We start from the raw sequence: 18,827 nt of genomic DNA, 5'->3' as shown, positions 1-18,827 counted from the left end.
TGGGTACCGCCAATGGGACCGGAGTGAGCCTCGGGGAACGGGGCGGGGCTTGGCTCTTCTCGAGTCAATGCGTCCGTTCAAACTGCGTTCGGACTCGTCTGCCCCTGAGCTGTGCCAAAGCGCTTGGCATTTGTCATTACTGAGCGCACAGGAGGTTCGACCAAAGCTGACGATACCCGGAAGGCAGAAGGATGAAGAAAAGCGTGGTGACGTCGCTGGCACGTAGCCAGGCCCGTAGCTGGAGAAGGGGGTTGTTCTGCCGGATGTGGATTGGGAATGGTTCTGTGCCACGTCCCCAAATCTGCCCTTCTTTGGCTCCGGTCGGGCCAGGAGCTGCTGCACGGTGCCACACGCCGTGTGTATGCCGTAACCCCATGCTGCTCCCTGTGCACGGCGGTTGTGGAGGGCCGTGGTTGTGGAGGGCCGCGGACCCGAGACCGCCTTCAGCCGGACGACCAACTCCTGGCTTCTCCCTTGTACTTGGTACAACCTCTGTTTGTTCTGCACCTTTCACAAGCGTGTGACAGTACAGTGTTTGCTCTGATGCTCTCACAAGGCTGTTACAGCTGTGTCTCCTGTCTCCGGTTAGCTACAGGTCCATCTGTGAACCAGACAGAAAGAGGGCGAGAGTTCACAGTGTTACAGTTCTGTTATGGCGCTGTCACAGTCTGAGCCAGAAAGAAACATGTCACTTCCTTCACACGCCTACAAAGTATGGAGAGTGAGACGTAAATATGTGCATATACGTGCATACAGAGCGTCTGATCCTTCACCAACTTTAGTATAACTTCTTTTCACCCGCTGCGTATTCATATAGGTTTTACCTTTATAAATGTCCACAATCCATAAATGCATCAGGAAGCTCATGCAGACTGAGACGTGTTTGATCATTTTTCCAAATCATTTCACTGATCGGCTCTGCCACAAGCTCACATGAAGCGCAACGGTGCCCAAGCCCAGTGAAAAGTGTTGAAAAGCGGCAAGGGGCTGGAGATGGAGAAGGGTGAAAGAAGAGCCCGGGTGATGTTTGCACAAAGAACAAGGCAACAGAAGGTGAAGATGAACAGCATCCTCAGGTCTTCAAACTGTCAGAAGTTTTGAGATTGTTTCACTCCCTTCTTAAAGAGTGAATGTGCAGCGGGGTTCATACCAGCTGACCACAAAGATACCGAACCTATATTCATCAGGGGAAGAGAAGGGTTAGGATGAGCCTGGAAATTATCCACTAGTTGGTGTACCATCAAGTCCCGGGACAATTCTAGAAGCTACCACCAAAAAAACATCTTCCTCAAAAGGTAAAATTTCCTAATGATTTTTAAAGTAGAAGTTATTCTAAGAGAAAATCAGATACAGTTGCACATACAGCACACAGTCCAAATGCGCAAAAATGTCTGTGCAAACTGTGCAAAACAAAATGGTAACAAACTCGTGTACGCCTCAGAACAAAAACTGTACTGCCATGCTCTTGTGAAAAGTGCAGAACAAACACGTTGTGTGTAAGCACAATGGAGAAGTCAGGAGTTTGTCGTCTTGCTTAAGGCAGTCTCGGTTCTACCCCCCTCTCCCCCCACAACCGCCATGCCATGGGAGAAGCATGACTGGTATGGCATGCACACCGTATATGACACCAGACACACTCCACGCCATCTGGAATCTGCTCCTGAGCCGATCGGAAGGACCCATCATATGGCGTAAAAGGCATTGCCAACTCCACAGTAGGATCGTAACCCTGGACTTCGGGAGAGCAGGACCTCTTCAAGGGCCTGCTTGGAGGTATCCCATGGACTAGAGCTTTGGAAGGCAAGTAGGCCCAAGAGAGCTGCTTGACACTTAAACACCGCTTCCTCCAAGCTCAAGATGGATGCACCCCTGAGAGCAAGAAACCAGGGAAAAGTGGCAGGAGATAAGCAAGGAGCTCATGGATAAACTCAAAGGGAACAGGAGCGTACACAGCACGTGGAAGAAGGGCATTTCTACTTGGAAAGAATATGCGAGCGTTGTCAGGGCCTGCAAGGATGCAACGAGGAAGGCTGAGGCACCCTTGGGATTAAATCCAGCAAAGGCGGTCGAGGATAACAACAAGGGCTTTTGTAAGAATGTTGGTAGTACAACTAAGACTAGAACAAATGTGAGTCTGCCACTGGATGTGGTGGGTGCCCTGGTAACAGGGGACAAAGAGAAGGCAGAGATACTGAATGCCTTCTTTGCTTCCGTCTTTGCTACTAAGATAGCACCTCCGAAATCCCAGGCCCTGGAGGTAAGAGAGAGAGTCTGGAGAATTAAAGACTTCCTCTTGCTTGAGGAGGATCTGAACAGGGAGCGTGCAGGCAAAATCAGCGCTCACAAATTCATGGGCCCTGTTGGGATGCACCCACGTGTGCTGAGAGAGCTGGTGGAGGTAATTGCTGAACTGCTCTCCATGATCTTTGAGAGGCCTTGGAGAACAGGAGAGCTGCCTGGACGCTGGAGGATAGCCAGCTTCGCACCAGTCATCTGAAAGGGCATGGCACCGGTGAGTGGGCAGTGAGATGGACTGAGAACTGGCTGATGACCACAGGAGATGATGAGGGGCCCGGGGCATCTTCCTCACGAGAAAAGGCTGAGGGACATAGGACTCTTCAGTCTGGAGACGAAACGCATGAGCGGGGGATCTCATAATTGTTTGGCCCACTGCGACGGGCCCTGCATCTGCTCCAAGCCATGAGACAGGCCCTGCGCCAGCTGCCGACTTCGTGACAGCCCATGTAGTTCAACCAGCGAACCCAACTGTGCCAGTATCCGTAGCCCTTACTAAAAAGACCAAAATTAGGCTGTGAAAATCAGCTCCCTTAGTAAGAAAGGAAATACGTTCTAACAGGGGGATAGAAGAAGAGGATGAGAATGAAGCCGGGCCATGACAAGAACAGCAGGAGGAAGAGGCAGAACTCATAAAGGAGACGAGAACCATTCGACTCCTGAGCACGAGTGAGCTGAGAGATATGTGAAAAGACTTCAGCTGTCATGCAGGGGAGCACTCTGACACTGGGAGAACGGGGCCACAAGCCTGGACTTAGTGGGCAGCAAAGGCAGGCATCTGGGATCCCTTTCACGGGAAGGGGGCATTGACAAAGCCCTTGGAAATGAGACACGAGCCCTCATCTTATGGAGGTGACTCTCGGTAAGGGCCGAGAGGGAAAGGAGTCCCTTCAAAGAAGATCTGGTATGTTACGCAGGCAAGCGGTCCACCGTGGGGAGAGGTGTGCCTGAGGGAACCAGCTCTTCTGGAGGTGATGCGTAATATTGAAAAAAGAGGGGAGATACAGATTGGCTGTTGGCAGGCAATTGTTGACTCTGAGGGTGGGGACGCACTGGAACAGATTGCCCAGGGCTGCCGCCATCTTGCTTGGCAGCCTGGGACTCATTCCGCCCCGGAGGTGGGCGTCACAGTGATGTCACAGTGGGGACCCGTGATGTCACAGTGGCGGCGGGGAGCAGCCATTGTGACCCGCGGAGCTGGGGGCAGAGCAAAGGCTGCCGGGCTCAGAGCGTGCGTCAGTGCAGCCTGGTGAGGTGCAGAGAGAGCAGGGACTCTCCAAGTGCTCACCGTCGATGCGCAACATGTCCGATAGAAAGCGGAAGGCCCCCGACTCCGGGGAGCGAGGTGAGAGCAAAGGATCCCTGTGCGCAGCTCCCCGCCGCCGGGCACAGGGGTGCTGGGGGTCTGCCAGCGGCTGAGAGGGAAGGAAGGGGCAGGCAGGGGCGCCCCAGCTGCCGCTGGGCACAGCCCCTCTGCTCCTCAGCAAGTGGCCCAGCGTGGGCTGTGGCTGCCCGCTGCCACCGTTGGGCCTGCAGTGCCCCCTCCTCCAGCGTCGCCCCTCGGCCAGCACTGCAAGCAAAGAGCACGGCCCTGGGGACCGCCCTCAGGGACACCTGGCCCCGCAAGGTGCTCACTGCTGCTCGCCTTTGCTCTCTCCTCTCCAGTGTGCATGCTGTGTCGCCGGGCGGATGTCGACCCGAACATCTGCGGCCGCACCTTTGCCGAGAGTGACCTTTGCGTGCATGAGTTCTGCTTGGTGAGTTCCAACCCTCAAGGGCTCCTGCCAGCTTCCTGCCAGGGATGCTCCCTTCCTCTCTGTCCTAACGAGATCCTGCTCTGCTCTTTCCTCTCCCACAGCTTTTTGCCAACATATTCTTTGAAGAAAGCGACCCCTGGGAGGAAACTCTGGGCCTCCCCATTGGTACCATCAGGTGCAGAATCAAGCAGGCGGACCAGAAGGTGAGGCCGTGAATGGAGCGGTGAGCTTTGTGCCAGGAGAGGCTCACGCCAGCTTAGTCTGCACCCCAAGAAAGCAATGGCAGCCCCTCCAGCGGGCTCCAGGGCAAAGTCCTGCCATAGCAGACGAGCCTTCTCTGCCAGGCGGCTCTGCAGAGTGGGACCCAGCAGCTTCCGCAGCCTGTGCCCTGCCCAGAGGTGTGGGGCCGGCCGTGAAGGCCCTGAGCCTGCTGCTGATCGGGGCTGCCCTGTTCTTTTCAGCAATGCTTTGTCTGTGGCGAGAGAGGAGCCGCCATCAGCTGTGCAGAGAGAGGCTGTGCACGCAGCTTCCACCTGCCCTGCGCCGTGGATGGCGAATGTGTCACCCAGTTCTTTGGGCAGCACAGGTAAGGGCTGTCAGCAGCAGCCAAGCCAGGGAGGAACCCGCAGCGACAGCTGCCAGCAGCCTGCCAGAGCCGGGGCCTGGGGCTCCTGCCTGCTGCTCTGCCCTCCTCGCAGTGCTTCTCACTGTGCCCATCACTTGCGTCTTCCCCCAGGTCCTTCTGCTGCGAGCACCGCCCGCGACAGGCAGCGGAGGCAGCTCCATCCCAAGGCACCGACTGCGTCATCTGCCTGGAGCCCCTGGAGGACAGCACGTCCTACCAGACCCTGAGGTGCCCAGCGTGCAAGCACACCTGGTTCCACCGCCGCTGCATCCAGGTAGGAGCCCTCCCCTCACCCTGCGGCCACGGCCGGCGCTCAGCAGCACCAGGCCCCACTCACGCTCACGCTGCTTCTGCTTCTCCTGCAGGGGCAGGCCATGAACGCCGGCACCATGTGCTTCCAGTGCCCCATCTGTCAAGACACGGAGCAATTCCGTGCAGAAATGTCCACTCTGGGGATCCAAATCCCAGTGAGGTTGGTGTCCTTCTCCCCAGCTCTGCAGATGGGAAGGCGCGAGCGTCGGGCCTGCCCAGGGACTGTTCCTGCAGGCCTGGCCCTTTGCTGTCTCACCAGCATAGGCCTCAGCTTCACGGAGAAGCTGGAAATGGGGTTGCCTTGGATGGACAGGGATACCCTGGATCACACATGGCAGGGAACCGGGGGCTCACTGCATTCCCTCCCTTCTCTTGTAGGAGACCATCTTGGTGGGATGACAACACCTACCCATCGCTTCTACAGAGGCACGGGCGCTGCGACGTCAGCAAGTGCCTTTACCCAGGAGGCAGGGAGCAGGAAGAGGTGGATGGGTGAGTTACCTCAGCAGCCCTCTGGGCTTCTGCAGGGGATCTCAGCCTCGACACCGGATGGGGAACCAGGGCTGAGCACCGCAGATGTGCCGGCCACTGCCTGGCTTGGCTCGCTTTGTCCTCACGGCCACAACCCGTTTGCTTCCCCAGGCCCTGGCAGCTGCTCCTCTGCAGCTCCTGTGCTGCAGAAGGGACCCACCGACGATGCTCCTACCTGAGCAACAGAGTTAACAGCTGGGAGTGTGACAGCTGTGCTGGCATGGGCACCGGTAAGACGCAAACAGTTGTGGTTCCCTAGGCAGGCGCCGGGCAACGCCTGGCAGTGGCTGCTGCTCAGGGCGGTCCTGCCAGGCTCTCTCTGCCCCAGGAAGGAGGGCAGCCCGTTCCGACTCAAGGCTGCAGCTTCATCCCAATGACCTTTCTGCTTTCCTTTACAGCCTCCAGCAGCAACACGGAGCGCGCCGGACCCAGCACCAACATGGAGCGCGCCGGCCCCAGTACTTCCAGCCAAGGGGCTCTGGAGCCTCCCCGTGGCTCCCAGGGACTGGAGAACATCAGCTCCGGCCCCAGCAGCCAGGCAGCATCGGGCCCCTCACATAGATCCCAGCTGCCTGAGAACAGCCACCTGCCCAGTGAGCCCAGGACACGGCAGAGGGCAATTCGCCCATGCCTCTCTGAGGATCAGGAGGCATCTCTGCGGCGCCGAGGACACCGCGGGAGCGGCCGTACAACAGCCCCGCACACCAACAGCAGCTCCCGCAGGTCCACCCAACAGAGGGCATCGCGGCCCTCCAGCGATTCCCCGGTGGCTGCACCCAGAAGGAGTCCCAGGCACCAGGGGACGGGCCGGGCACGAAGCCGCTCCCCGCTTCAAGATCGGGCCTCACGTTCCCAGAGCCGGCCCAGAAGAAGCCGTGGCAGCAGACAAACGCCACGCCAAGCTGCACAGAGCAGCACGCTCTGCTCAGCCACCCCAGTGACATCGAGGCCCTCGAGGGGTTCCCCGCTGCCGGGACACAGAAGACCCTCCAGGCAGCAAGGGAGGGCCCGCACATGAAGCCCTTCCGCAGCGGGATGTCAGGCTGCGACTTCCCACACAGACCCGAGCACGCCGCGGCAGCCGGTCCAGACAGCGGCGGCCAGCCTGGGCACAAAGCTGCTCCCAGGTCCATCTGCAGAACCACAATCCCCACAGCCAGACCGTCGGTCTGCACAGGAGCAGCCGGGTGCCAATGACACCTGCTCAACTTGGTCAACATCAGCCAAGACAACAAATCCCACGCTCATTTACATCAGCTTGCTCAACTTGGTCAACATCAGCCAAGACAATAAATCCCACACTCATCCACATCAGCTGCATTCTTCTCGTCTTTTCCTGGGGTGGGCAGAGTTCAGACCTCGACTGCAGGGTTGTCTTCTCCCCAGCAGAATGGCTTAGGTTGGAGGGGCCCTTAAATATCGTCCAGTTCTAATCCCCTTGCCGTGAGCATGTTCGTGCACCACCAGATCAGGGTGCCCAGGATCCCATCCAACCTGGCCTCAAATGACTCCAGCAATGGGGCATCCAGAACCCCTCAGGGCGGAACCTCGCTCTTCCAATGCCTCGCCACTCACTGACCAAACAGTTTCTTTCTAACACCTCATCTCTCTCTATCCTCTTTTAGTTTAATGCCATTCCCCCTTGTCCTATCACTATCAGACCGCATGAAAAACTCAGTCCTCCTCCAGCTTGGCAGGAGCCTTAAAAGTACCAGAAGGCTGCAACGAGGTCTCCCCAAAGCCTTCTGTTTTGAAAGCTAAATGAACCCAATTCCCTCAACCTGCCTTCTTAGGTGAGGTGCTCCAGTCCTTGTCTCATCTTCGTGGCCCTCCTCTGGACCCCCTCCCACCGCTCCACATCCCTCCTGTGCTTGGCACCCCAGGCTTGGGCGCAGTACTCCAGATGGGGCCTCGCAAGGGCACAGTAGAGAGGGACAATCACCGCCCTGCCCTGCTGGACACCTTTCTCAGGCCTTCCGGGCTGCAGGCACGCACTGCTGGCTCATGTCCAGCTTTTTGGCCATTACGACCCCCAGGTCCTTCTCCACAGGGCTTCTGTCTATGTGTTCTCCTCCCAGTCTCTACCTGTATCTGCGACTGCCTCAACCCAATTGCAACACCTTGCACTTGGCCTTGTTAAGCCTCACGAGATGCTCACGTGCCCTCTATTTCAGCGTGTGTCCAGGTCCCTCTGGATAGCGCCTCTGCCTTCTATTGTGCCAACCGCACCACTCAGCTTGGTGTCATCAGCTGAGGGTACACTCAATCCCGCTGTCTATGTCCTTGATAAAAGTGTTCAAGAGCACCAGTCCCAAGACGGACCCCTGGGTGCCTGGCCTCCACCTGGACACAGAGCCGCTGACAGCAACCCTCTGGCCACAACCGTCCAAACAATCTATATCCACCTATCTGTCCAACACTCAAATGCACATCTCTTCACTTTAGACATTAGGAGGTGCTGTGGGACCGCGTCAGAGGCCTTGCACCAGTCCAGGCAGAAGACATCAGTTGCCCTTCCTTTGTCCATCAGTGCCATCACTCCATCACCAAAGGCCTCCACATGGGTCACGCACAACCGCCCTTGGTGAAGCCGTGCTGGCTGTCTTAGATCACCTCCTCATCTCGCGTGTGCCTTAACATCTCCTCCAGGAGGATCCACTCCGTCATGTTCCCGGGCCCAGAGATGAGGCACAGCGGCCTGTAGGCCCAGCTGGGTTCTGGCCCAGCCCCAGTGAGGCACGAGGTCTAAAATCAGGATGGATCAAGGCTCTGCTGGCAGGGCAGCCCAATTCTGGGGGTGTTTCATGGCTTGGGGTCGCCACTGTTCTGTATTGCTAATTCATAAGTAGCAAACCGTTTCAATTTTTAATATTTTTAAAACATTGGGGGAAAAAAAAGGAGAGAAACAAAACGTAAAACTGGTGGGATATTTGACCTTTTTTTTTTGGTGAAGGTAATGCATCAATGCCTCGTTTGATGTCAATGGTTGCAGTTTTTTGTGAGGTCTTAGTGTGTCTGTCAGAGATTGTTGATGAAATTTTACTCTTCCCATGCTTCACTCTTCGCAATTGCTCACAAGTGTGCTGACTGCCAAAAAGCAACAACGTGAATAAGGCTTGACCGCAAAGTGAGGGATATTTCTGTCTGTTAAAAGAGGTCTGACAGAAGTCCAGTCAGGAGACATGATTAGATTTTGGAGTCGAATATCCAATTGGAACTCTATGCATTCCATTTGAAAACTGGCAGGTAATGCATTTGTATCAACTTAAAATGGTGTCACAACATAAAGTGATGATTTTTTTTGCAAAATTGAAACCGGTTTTCAAGTTCCTTTATCGAAAGAGAAAGCGTGGCCGCACATTCTTTGCTGTTCAGAGCACTGTGTGGGGCCAGGGCTGGGCTGCACTGCTGGCTGTGCGGAGCTGCGCATTGGGTATACCTGCTCTGGGTCCCAGAGAGAGCTCCAACACACAAAGTAAAGCAATACGGTGCCCAATTCTCTTGCAAAATGCCACTTTAGGATTCAGCATTCACCAAGCAAGAGCAAACCGAGCTTTTGTAACGGCTCACACGAATTACCCAAAGACGCCCTTTGAGACAGAAAGCACAAAGATTCATGGAGGCAACCAGCTTATTTTGGGTGGAGTTTCAAGCACACAGCCCAGCCCGGAGCACAGCCCCAGGTGCCCCTTTTCCACTTGTAATGCTACAGAAGTAGAGCACCTGCTGGGGCACAGAGCATCGTCCGGACAGTTTACACTGACAGAAGTAAAAAATCAGACTGGGGCAGAAAAAAAAAAAGAGAGAGAAGAATTATATTAAAATACTTTCAACTGAACTTTTCACCCTGTAGCATGAGCTCATTTCAGGACTCACACCGTGGGAGGTTTGGAAAAAAAAAAATTCAAACATCCTGGTTTGTGTTTTCAGTGCTACGGATTAAAAGCTGCAGAAATGCCTTCTCTACCACCATCCATCAACTCTGATACTGTGATAGAGAACCACAAACTCCTCAGAGTTGGAAGGGACCTCTGAGGGCCATCTGGACCAACTCCCCTGCAGCGCACAGGGACACCACAGCTGGCTCAGGTCTCCAGGGACAGAGCACCCAGCGCACCTCTGTGCAACCTGTGCCAGTGCCTCACCACCTCCCTGCAGAAGATTTTGTCTCTATATCCAACCTAAATCTCCTCTCTTGGAGCTCGCAAACATTTCCCTCTTGGAGCTGGAAACCATATTGACACTTTGGTCAGCTTTGGAGCAGAAAATGAGATGAGATATAGATAGATAGATAGATAGATAGATAGATAGACAGACAGACAGACACGGATAGATAACTCGATGTTTTTCTTCCTTGATTTATTATTTATTATAACCCCGCTGACCGATTGCAAGCCCGCACGCCCAGCACCGCCGCCAGCTCCAAACACCGCCCAGCCCGCCGGGCCGGCAGCGCAGCGCCCTTAAACCAACGAGACGCCACTTCCGCTCTTCTCAGCACATGCGCAGTACGACCAGGAGGACCCATTACCATAGAGTTGGAGGGCTGGCGGCACAGAGCAGTCCGAGCAAAGAGTCGCTACTTCCGGGTTGCCGAAGGCGTTAATGCCTGGAGGATGGCTTCGTATTACCGCAGGGACGGGCGGTACGGAGCGTCGTGCCGCTCCGGGACGGCTCTGTGGTGCTCTGCGGGACCGCGCGGGCCCCGGGGGGCCCAGAGCGCCCAGCGCGCTCCCAGAGCTCGTCTGACCCCTCACTGCCCCTAAAACCGCCGCCGCGGCCGTCCCGACTGCAGTTCCGCGCTCCGGTCACGCGGTGGCAGCAGAGACGGAGAAAAGAGCGGCGCGGGGCGTGGGTACCGCCAATGGGACCGGAGTGAGCCTCGGGGAACGGGGCGGGGCTTGGCTCTTCTCGAGTCAATGCGTCCGTTCAAACTGCGTTCGGACTCGTCTGCCCCTGAGCTGTGCCAAAGCGCTTGGCATTTGTCATTACTGAGCGCACAGGAGGTTCGACCAAAGCTGACGATACCCGGAAGGCAGAAGGATGAAGAAAAGCGTGGTGACGTCGCTGGCACGTAGCCAGGCCCGTAGCTGGAGAAGGGGGTTGTTCTGCCGGATGTGGATTGGGAATGGTTCTGTGCCACGTCCCCAAATCTGCCCTTCTTTGGCTCCGGTCGGGCCAGGAGCTGCTGCACGGTGCCACACGCCGTGTGTATGCCGTAACCCCATGCTGCTCCCTGTGCACGGCGGTTGTGGAGGGCCGTGGTTGTGGAGGGCCGCGGACCCGAGACCGCCTTCAGCCGGACGACCAACTCCTGGCTTCTCCCTTGTACTTGGTACAACCTCTGTTTGTTCTGCACCTTTCACAAGCGTGTGACAGTACAGTGTTTGCTCTGATGCTCTCACAAGGCTGTTACAGCTGTGTCTCCTGTCTCCGGTTAGCTACAGGTCCATCTGTGAACCAGACAGAAAGAGGGCGAGAGTTCACAGTGTTACAGTTCTGTTATGGCGCTGTCACAGTCTGAGCCAGAAAGAAACATGTCACTTCCTTCACACGCCTACAAAGTATGGAGAGTGAGACGTAAATATGTGCATATACGTGCATACAGAGCGTCTGATCCTTCACCAACTTTAGTATAACTTCTTTTCACCCGCTGCGTATTCATATAGGTTTTACCTTTATAAATGTCCACAATCCATAAATGCATCAGGAAGCTCATGCAGACTGAGACGTGTTTGATCATTTTTCCAAATCATTTCACTGATCGGCTCTGCCACAAGCTCACATGAAGCGCAACGGTGCCCAAGCCCAGTGAAAAGTGTTGAAAAGCGGCAAGGGGCTGGAGATGGAGAAGGGTGAAAGAAGAGCCCGGGTGATGTTTGCACAAAGAACAAGGCAACAGAAGGTGAAGATGAACAGCATCCTCAGGTCTTCAAACTGTCAGAAGTTTTGAGATTGTTTCACTCCCTTCTTAAAGAGTGAATGTGCAGCGGGGTTCATACCAGCTGACCACAAAGATACCGAACCTATATTCATCAGGGGAAGAGAAGGGTTAGGATGAGCCTGGAAATTATCCACTAGTTGGTGTACCATCAAGTCCCGGGACAATTCTAGAAGCTACCACCAAAAAAACATCTTCCTCAAAAGGTAAAATTTCCTAATGATTTTTAAAGTAGAAGTTATTCTAAGAGAAAATCAGATACAGTTGCACATACAGCACACAGTCCAAATGCGCAAAAATGTCTGTGCAAACTGTGCAAAACAAAATGGTAACAAACTCGTGTACGCCTCAGAACAAAAACTGTACTGCCATGCTCTTGTGAAAAGTGCAGAACAAACACGTTGTGTGTAAGCACAATGGAGAAGTCAGGAGTTTGTCGTCTTGCTTAAGGCAGTCTCGGTTCTACCCCCCCTCTCCCCCCACAACCGCCATGCCATGGGAGAAGCATGACTGGTATGGCATGCACACCGTATATGACACCAGACACACTCCACGCCATCTGGAATCTGCTCCTGAGCCGATCGGAAGGACCCATCATATGGCGTAAAAGGCATTGCCAACTCCACAGTAGGATCGTAACCCTGGACTTCGGGAGAGCAGGACCTCTTCAAGGGCCTGCTTGGAGGTATCCCATGGACTAGAGCTTTGGAAGGCAAGTAGGCCCAAGAGAGCTGCTTGACACTTAAACACCGCTTCCTCCAAGCTCAAGATGGATGCACCCCTGAGAGCAAGAAACCAGGGAAAAGTGGCAGGAGATAAGCAAGGAGCTCATGGATAAACTCAAAGGGAACAGGAGCGTACACAGCACGTGGAAGAAGGGCATTTCTACTTGGAAAGAATATGCGAGCGTTGTCAGGGCCTGCAAGGATGCAACGAGGAAGGCTGAGGCACCCTTGGGATTAAATCCAGCAAAGGCGGTCGAGGATAACAACAAGGGCTTTTGTAAGAATGTTGGTAGTACAACTAAGACTAGAACAAATGTGAGTCTGCCACTGGATGTGGTGGGTGCCCTGGTAACAGGGGACAAAGAGAAGGCAGAGATACTGAATGCCTTCTTTGCTTCCGTCTTTGCTACTAAGATAGCACCTCCGAAATCCCAGGCCCTGGAGGTAAGAGAGAGAGTCTGGAGAATTAAAGACTTCCTCTTGCTTGAGGAGGATCTGAACAGGGAGCGTGCAGGCAAAATCAGCGCTCACAAATTCATGGGCCCTGTTGGGATGCACCCACGTGTGCTGAGAGAGCTGGTGGAGGTAATTGCTGAACTGCTCTCCATGATCTTTGAGAGGCCTTGGAGAACAGGAGAGCTGCCTGGACGCTGGAGGATAGCCAGCTTCGCACCAGTCATCTGAAAGGGCATGGCACCGGTGAGTGGGCAGTGAGATGGACTGAGAACTGGCTGATGACCACAGGAGATGATGAGGGGCCCGGGGCATCTTCCTCACGAGAAAAGGCTGAGGGACATAGGACTCTTCAGTCTGGAGACGAAACGCATGAGCGGGGGATCTCATAATTGTTTGGCCCACTGCGACGGGCCCTGCATCTGCTCCAAGCCATGAGACAGGCCCTGCGCCAGCTGCCGACTTCGTGACAGCCCATGTAGTTCAACCAGCGAACCCAACTGTGCCAGTATCCGTAGCCCTTACTAAAAAGACCAAAATTAGGCTGTGAAAATCAGCTCCCTTAGTAAGAAAGGAAATACGTTCTAACAGGGGGATAGAAGAAGAGGATGAGAATGAAGCCGGGCCATGACAAGAACAGCAGGAGGAAGAGGCAGAACTCATAAAGGAGACGAGAACCATTCGACTCCTGAGCACGAGTGAGCTGAGAGATATGTGAAAAGACTTCAGCTGTCATGCAGGGGAGCACTCTGACACTGGGAGAACGGGGCCACAAGCCTGGACTTAGTGGGCAGCAAAGGCAGGCATCTGGGATCCCTTTCACGGGAAGGGGGCATTGACAAAGCCCTTGGAAATGAGACACGAGCCCTCATCTTATGGAGGTGACTCTCGGTAAGGGCCGAGAGGGAAAGGAGTCCCTTCAAAGAAGATCTGGTATGTTACGCAGGCAAGCGGTCCACCGTGGGGAGAGGTGTGCCTGAGGGAACCAGCTCTTCTGGAGGTGATGCGTAATATTGAAAAAAGAGGGGAGATACAGATTGGCTGTTGGCAGGCAATTGTTGACTCTGAGGGTGGGGACGCACTGGAACAGATTGCCCAGGGCTGCCGCCATCTTGCTTGGCAGCCTGGGACTCATTCCGCCCCGGAGGTGGGCGTCACAGTGATGTCACAGTGGGGACCCGTGATGTCACAGTGGCGGCGGGGAGCAGCCATTGTGACCCGCGGAGCTGGGGGCAGAGCAAAGGCTGCCGGGCTCAGAGCGTGCGTCAGTGCAGCCTGGTGAGGTGCAGAGAGAGCAGGGACTCTCCAAGTGCTCACCGTCGATGCGCAACATGTCCGATAGAAAGCGGAAGGCCCCCGACTCCGGGGAGCGAGGTGAGAGCAAAGGATCCCTGTGCGCAGCTCCCCGCCGCCGGGCACAGGGGTGCTGGGGGTCTGCCAGCGGCTGAGAGGGAAGGAAGGGGCAGGCAGGGGCGCCCCAGCTGCCGCTGGGCACAGCCCCTCTGCTCCTCAGCAAGTGGCCCAGCGTGGGCTGTGGCTGCCCGCTGCCACCGTTGGGCCTGCAGTGCCCCCTCCTCCAGCGTCGCCCCTCGGCCAGCACTGCAAGCAAAGAGCACGGCCCTGGGGACCGCCCTCAGGGACACCTGGCCCCGCAAGGTGCTCACTGCTGCTCGCCTTTGCTCTCTCCTCTCCAGTGTGCATGCTGTGTCGCCGGGCGGATGTCGACCCGAACATCTGCGGCCGCACCTTTGCCGAGAGTGACCTTTGCGTGCATGAGTTCTGCTTGGTGAGTTCCAACCCTCAAGGGCTCCTGCCAGCTTCCTGCCAGGGATGCTCCCTTCCTCTCTGTCCTAACGAGATCCTGCTCTGCTCTTTCCTCTCCCACAGCTTTTTGCCAACATATTCTTTGAAGAAAGCGACCCCTGGGAGGAAACTCTGGGCCTCCCCATTGGTACCATCAGGTGCAGAATCAAGCAGGCGGACCAGAAGGTGAGGCCGTGAATGGAGCGGTGAGCTTTGTGCCAGGAGAGGCTCACGCCAGCTTAGTCTGCACCCCAAGAAAGCAATGGCAGCCCCTCCAGCGGGCTCCAGGGCAAAGTCCTGCCATAGCAGACGAGCCTTCTCTGCCAGGCGGCTCTGCAGAGTGGGACCCAGCAGCTTCCGCAGCCTGTGCCCTGCCCAGAGGTGTGGGGCCGGCCGTGAAGGCCCTGAGCCTGCTGCTGATCGGGGCTGCCCTGTTCTTTTCAGCAATGCTTTGTCTGTGGCGAGAGAGGAGCCGCCATCAGCTGTGCAGAGAGAGGCTGTGCACGCAGCTTCCACCTGCCCTGCGCCGTGGATGGCGAATGTGTCACCCAGTTCTTTGGGCAGCACAGGTAAGGGCTGTCAGCAGCAGCCAAGCCAGGGAGGAACCCGCAGCGACAGCTGCCAGCAGCCTGCCAGAGCCGGGGCCTGGGGCTCCTGCCTGCTGCTCTGCCCTCCTCGCAGTGCTTCTCACTGTGCCCATCACTTGCGTCTTCCCCCAGGTCCTTCTGCTGCGAGCACCGCCCGCGACAGGCAGCGGAGGCAGCTCCATCCCAAGGCACCGACTGCGTCATCTGCCTGGAGCCCCTGGAGGACAGCACGTCCTACCAGACCCTGAGGTGCCCAGCGTGCAAGCACACCTGGTTCCACCGCCGCTGCATCCAGGTAGGAGCCCTCCCCTCACCCTGCGGCCACGGCCGGCGCTCAGCAGCACCAGGCCCCACTCACGCTCACGCTGCTTCTGCTTCTCCTGCAGGGGCAGGCCATGAACGCCGGCACCATGTGCTTCCAGTGCCCCATCTGTCAAGACACGGAGCAATTCCGTGCAGAAATGTCCACTCTGGGGATCCAAATCCCAGTGAGGTTGGTGTCCTTCTCCCCAGCTCTGCAGATGGGAAGGCGCGAGCGTCGGGCCTGCCCAGGGACTGTTCCTGCAGGCCTGGCCCTTTGCTGTCTCACCAGCATAGGCCTCAGCTTCACGGAGAAGCTGGAAATGGGGTTGCCTTGGATGGACAGGGATACCCTGGATCACACATGGCAGGGAACCGGGGGCTCACTGCATTCCCTCCCTTCTCTTGTAGGAGACCATCTTGGTGGGATGACAACACCTACCCATCGCTTCTACAGAGGCACGGGCGCTGCGACGTCAGCAAGTGCCTTTACCCAGGAGGCAGGGAGCAGGAAGAGGTGGATGGGTGAGTTACCTCAGCAGCCCTCTGGGCTTCTGCAGGGGATCTCAGCCTCGACACCGGATGGGGAACCAGGGCTGAGCACCGCAGATGTGCCGGCCACTGCCTGGCTTGGCTCGCTTTGTCCTCACGGCCACAACCCGTTTGCTTCCCCAGGCCCTGGCAGCTGCTCCTCTGCAGCTCCTGTGCTGCAGAAGGGACCCACCGACGATGCTCCTACCTGAGCAACAGAGTTAACAGCTGGGAGTGTGACAGCTGTGCTGGCATGGGCACCGGTAAGACGCAAACAGTTGTGGTTCCCTAGGCAGGCGCCGGGCAACGCCTGGCAGTGGCTGCTGCTCAGGGCGGTCCTGCCAGGCTCTCTCTGCCCCAGGAAGGAGGGCAGCCCGTTCCGACTCAAGGCTGCAGCTTCATCCCAATGACCTTTCTGCTTTCCTTTACAGCCTCCAGCAGCAACACGGAGCGCGCCGGACCCAGCACCAACATGGAGCGCGCCGGCCCCAGTACTTCCAGCCAAGGGGCTCTGGAGCCTCCCCGTGGCTCCCAGGGACCGGAGAACATCAGCTCCGGCCCCAGCAGCCAGGCAGCATCGGGCCCCTCACATAGATCCCAGCTGCCTGAGAACAGCCACCTGCCCAGTGAGCCCAGGACACGGCAGAGGGCAATTCGCCCATGCCTCTCTGAGGATCAGGAGGCATCTCTGCGGCGCCGAGGACACCGCGGGAGCGGCCGTACAACAGCCCCGCGCACCAACAGCAGCTCCCGCAGGTCCACCCAACAGAGGGCATCGCGGCCCTCCAGCGATTCCCCGGTGGCTGCACCCAGAAGGAGTCCCAGGCACCAGGGGACGGGCCGGGCACGAAGCCGCTCCCCGCTTCAAGATCGGGCCTCACGTTCCCAGAGCCGGCCCAGAAGAAGCCGTGGCAGCAGACAAACGCCACGCCAAGCTGCACAGAGCAGCACGCTCTGCTCAGCCACCCCAGTGACATCGAGGCCCTCGAGGGGTTCCCCGCTGCCGGGACACAGAAGACCCTCCAGGCAGCAAGGGAGGGCCCGCACATGAAGCCCTTCCGCAGCGGGATGTCAGGCTGCGACTTCCCACACAGACCCGAGCACGCCGCGGCAGCCGGTCCAGACAGCGGCGGCCAGCCTGGGCACAAAGCTGCTCCCAGGTCCATCTGCAGAACCACAATCCCCACAGCCAGACCGTCGGTCTGCACAGGAGCAGCCGGGTGCCAATGACACCTGCTCAACTTGGTCAACATCAGCCAAGACAACAAATCCCACGCTCATTTACATCAGCTTGCTCAACTTGGTCAACATCAGCCAAGACAATAAATCCCACACTCATCCACATCAGCTGCATTCTTCTCGTCTTTTCCTGGGGTGGGCAGAGTTCAGACCTCGACTGCAGGGTTGTCTTCTCCCCAGCAGAATGGCTTAGGTTGGAGGGGCCCTTAAATATCGTCCAGTTCTAATCCCCTTGCCGTGAGCATGTTCGTGCACCACCAGATCAGGGTGCCCAGGATCCCATCCAACCTGGCCTCAAATGACTCCAGCAATGGGGCATCCAGAACCCCTCAGGGCGGAACCTCGCTCTTCCAATGCCTCGCCACTCACTGACCAAACAGTTTCTTTCTAACACCTCATCTCTCTCTATCCTCTTTTAGTTTAATGCCATTCCCCCTTGTCCTATCACTATCAGACCGCATGAAAAACTCAGTCCTCCTCCAGCTTGGCAGGAGCCTTAAAAGTACCAGAAGGCTGCAACGAGGTCTCCCCAAAGCCTTCTGTTTTGAAAGCTAAATGAACCCAATTCCCTCAACCTGCCTTCTTAGGTGAGGTGCTCCAGTCCTTGTCTCATCTTCGTGGCCCTCCTCTGGACCCCCTCCCACCGCTCCACATCCCTCCTGTGCTTGGCACCCCAGGCTTGGGCGCAGTACTCCAGATGGGGCCTCGCAAGGGCACAGTAGAGAGGGACAATCACCGCCCTGCCCTGCTGGACACCTTTCTCAGGCCTTCCGGGCTGCAGGCACGCACTGCTGGCTCATGTCCAGCTTTTTGGCCATTACGACCCCCAGGTCCTTCTCCACAGGGCTTCTGTCTATGTGTTCTCCTCCCAGTCTCTACCTGTATCTGCGACTGCCTCAACCCAATTGCAACACCTTGCACTTGGCCTTGTTAAGCCTCACGAGATGCTCACGTGCCCTCTATTTCAGCGTGTGTCCAGGTCCCTCTGGATAGCGCCTCTGCCTTCTATTGTGCCAACCGCACCACTCAGCTTGGTGTCATCAGCTGAGGGTACACTCAATCCCGCTGTCTATGTCCTTGATAAAAGTGTTCAAGAGCACCAGTCCCAAGACGGACCCCTGGGTGCCTGGCCTCCACCTGGACACAGAGCCGCTGACAGCAACCCTCTGGCCACAACCGTCCAAACAATCTATATCCACCTATCTGTCCAACACTCAAATGCACATCTCTTCACTTTAGACATTAGGAGGTGCTGTGGGACCGCGTCAGAGGCCTTGCACCAGTCCAGGCAGAAGACATCAGTTGCCCTTCCTTTGTCCATCAGTGCCATCACTCCATCACCAAAGGCCTCCACATGGGTCACGCACAACCGCCCTTGGTGAAGCCGTGCTGGCTGTCTTAGATCACCTCCTCATCTCGCGTGTGCCTTAACATCTCCTCCAGGAGGATCCACTCCGTCATGTTCCCGGGCCCAGAGATGAGGCACAGCGGCCTGTAGGCCCAGCTGGGTTCTGGCCCAGCCCCAGTGAGGCACGAGGTCTAAAATCAGGATGGATCAAGGCTCTGCTGGCAGGGCAGCCCAATTCTGGGGGTGTTTCATGGCTTGGGGTCGCCACTGTTCTGTATTGCTAATTCATAAGTAGCAAACCGTTTCAATTTTTAATATTTTTAAAACATTGGGGGAAAAAAAAGGAGAGAAACAAAATGTAAAACTGGTGGGATATTTGA

General features: G+C 56.5%; 2 protein-coding genes across 6 annotated transcripts; both read left to right on the top strand.

Annotated features, from left to right (window-relative positions):
• The first annotated feature begins 1,564 nt into the window (after positions 1–1,564).
• LOC146542470 (E3 ubiquitin-protein ligase PHF7-like) lies at positions 1,565–6,824 on the top strand. 3 transcript variants are annotated; one of them, XM_085211754.1, is made up of 9 exons: positions 1,565–3,157; positions 3,961–4,052; positions 4,154–4,255; positions 4,514–4,638; positions 4,789–4,951; positions 5,043–5,149; positions 5,368–5,481; positions 5,632–5,750; positions 5,919–6,824. In XM_085211754.1, exons 1-9 carry the CDS (start codon positions 3,142–3,144, stop codon positions 6,536–6,538), a joined length of 1,458 nt encoding a protein of 485 aa, XP_085067880.1. In that variant the 5' UTR covers positions 1,565–3,141; the 3' UTR covers positions 6,539–6,824. The 3 variants fall into 3 exon arrangements, with proteins under 3 accessions (XP_085067880.1, XP_085067881.1, XP_085067879.1); XM_085211755.1 differs by having other exon boundaries at positions 1,565–3,266; XM_085211753.1 differs by having other exon boundaries at positions 1,565–3,640.
• A 3,030-nt stretch (positions 6,825–9,854) lies between these two features.
• On the top strand, positions 9,855–17,197 carry LOC146542469 (E3 ubiquitin-protein ligase PHF7-like). Of its 3 annotated transcripts, none has more exons than XM_085211747.1 (9): positions 9,855–13,530; positions 14,334–14,425; positions 14,527–14,628; positions 14,887–15,011; positions 15,162–15,324; positions 15,416–15,522; positions 15,741–15,854; positions 16,005–16,123; positions 16,292–17,197. In XM_085211747.1, the coding sequence occupies exons 1-9, from the start codon at positions 13,515–13,517 to the stop codon at positions 16,909–16,911; spliced, it is 1,458 nt and encodes a 485-aa protein (XP_085067873.1). In that variant the 5' UTR covers positions 9,855–13,514; the 3' UTR covers positions 16,912–17,197. The 3 variants fall into 3 exon arrangements, with proteins under 3 accessions (XP_085067873.1, XP_085067874.1, XP_085067872.1); XM_085211748.1 differs by having other exon boundaries at positions 9,855–13,639; XM_085211746.1 differs by having other exon boundaries at positions 9,855–14,013.
• The last annotated feature ends 1,630 nt before the right edge of the window (positions 17,198–18,827 follow it).

The sequence above is a fragment of the Meleagris gallopavo genome, chromosome 30 (genome assembly GCF_905368555.1).
Source record: "Meleagris gallopavo chromosome 30, MGAL_WU_HG_1.1, whole genome shotgun sequence".
NCBI lineage: Eukaryota > Metazoa > Chordata > Aves > Galliformes > Phasianidae > Meleagris > Meleagris gallopavo.
This window is presented reverse-complemented; position numbering and strand designations above follow the sequence as displayed.

Bases quoted from the DNA above. Each gene is read 5' to 3' on its own strand.
- LOC146542470 (XM_085211753.1), top strand. From the start codon at position 3,589: ATGCGCAACATGTCCGATAGAAAGCGGAAGGCCCCCGACTCCGGGGAG. The intron at 4,053-4,153 runs GTGAGTTCCAAC...CCTCTCCCACAG, and splicing joins GCGTGCATGAGTTCTGCTTG to CTTTTTGCCAACATATTCTT. The intron at 4,256-4,513 runs GTGAGGCCGTGA...TGTTCTTTTCAG, and splicing joins TCAAGCAGGCGGACCAGAAG to CAATGCTTTGTCTGTGGCGA.
- LOC146542469 (XM_085211746.1), top strand. From the start codon at position 13,962: ATGCGCAACATGTCCGATAGAAAGCGGAAGGCCCCCGACTCCGGGGAG. The intron at 15,012-15,161 runs GTAAGGGCTGTC...GTCTTCCCCCAG, and splicing joins CAGTTCTTTGGGCAGCACAG to GTCCTTCTGCTGCGAGCACC. The intron at 15,523-15,740 runs GTTGGTGTCCTT...CTTCTCTTGTAG, and splicing joins GGGATCCAAATCCCAGTGAG to GAGACCATCTTGGTGGGATG.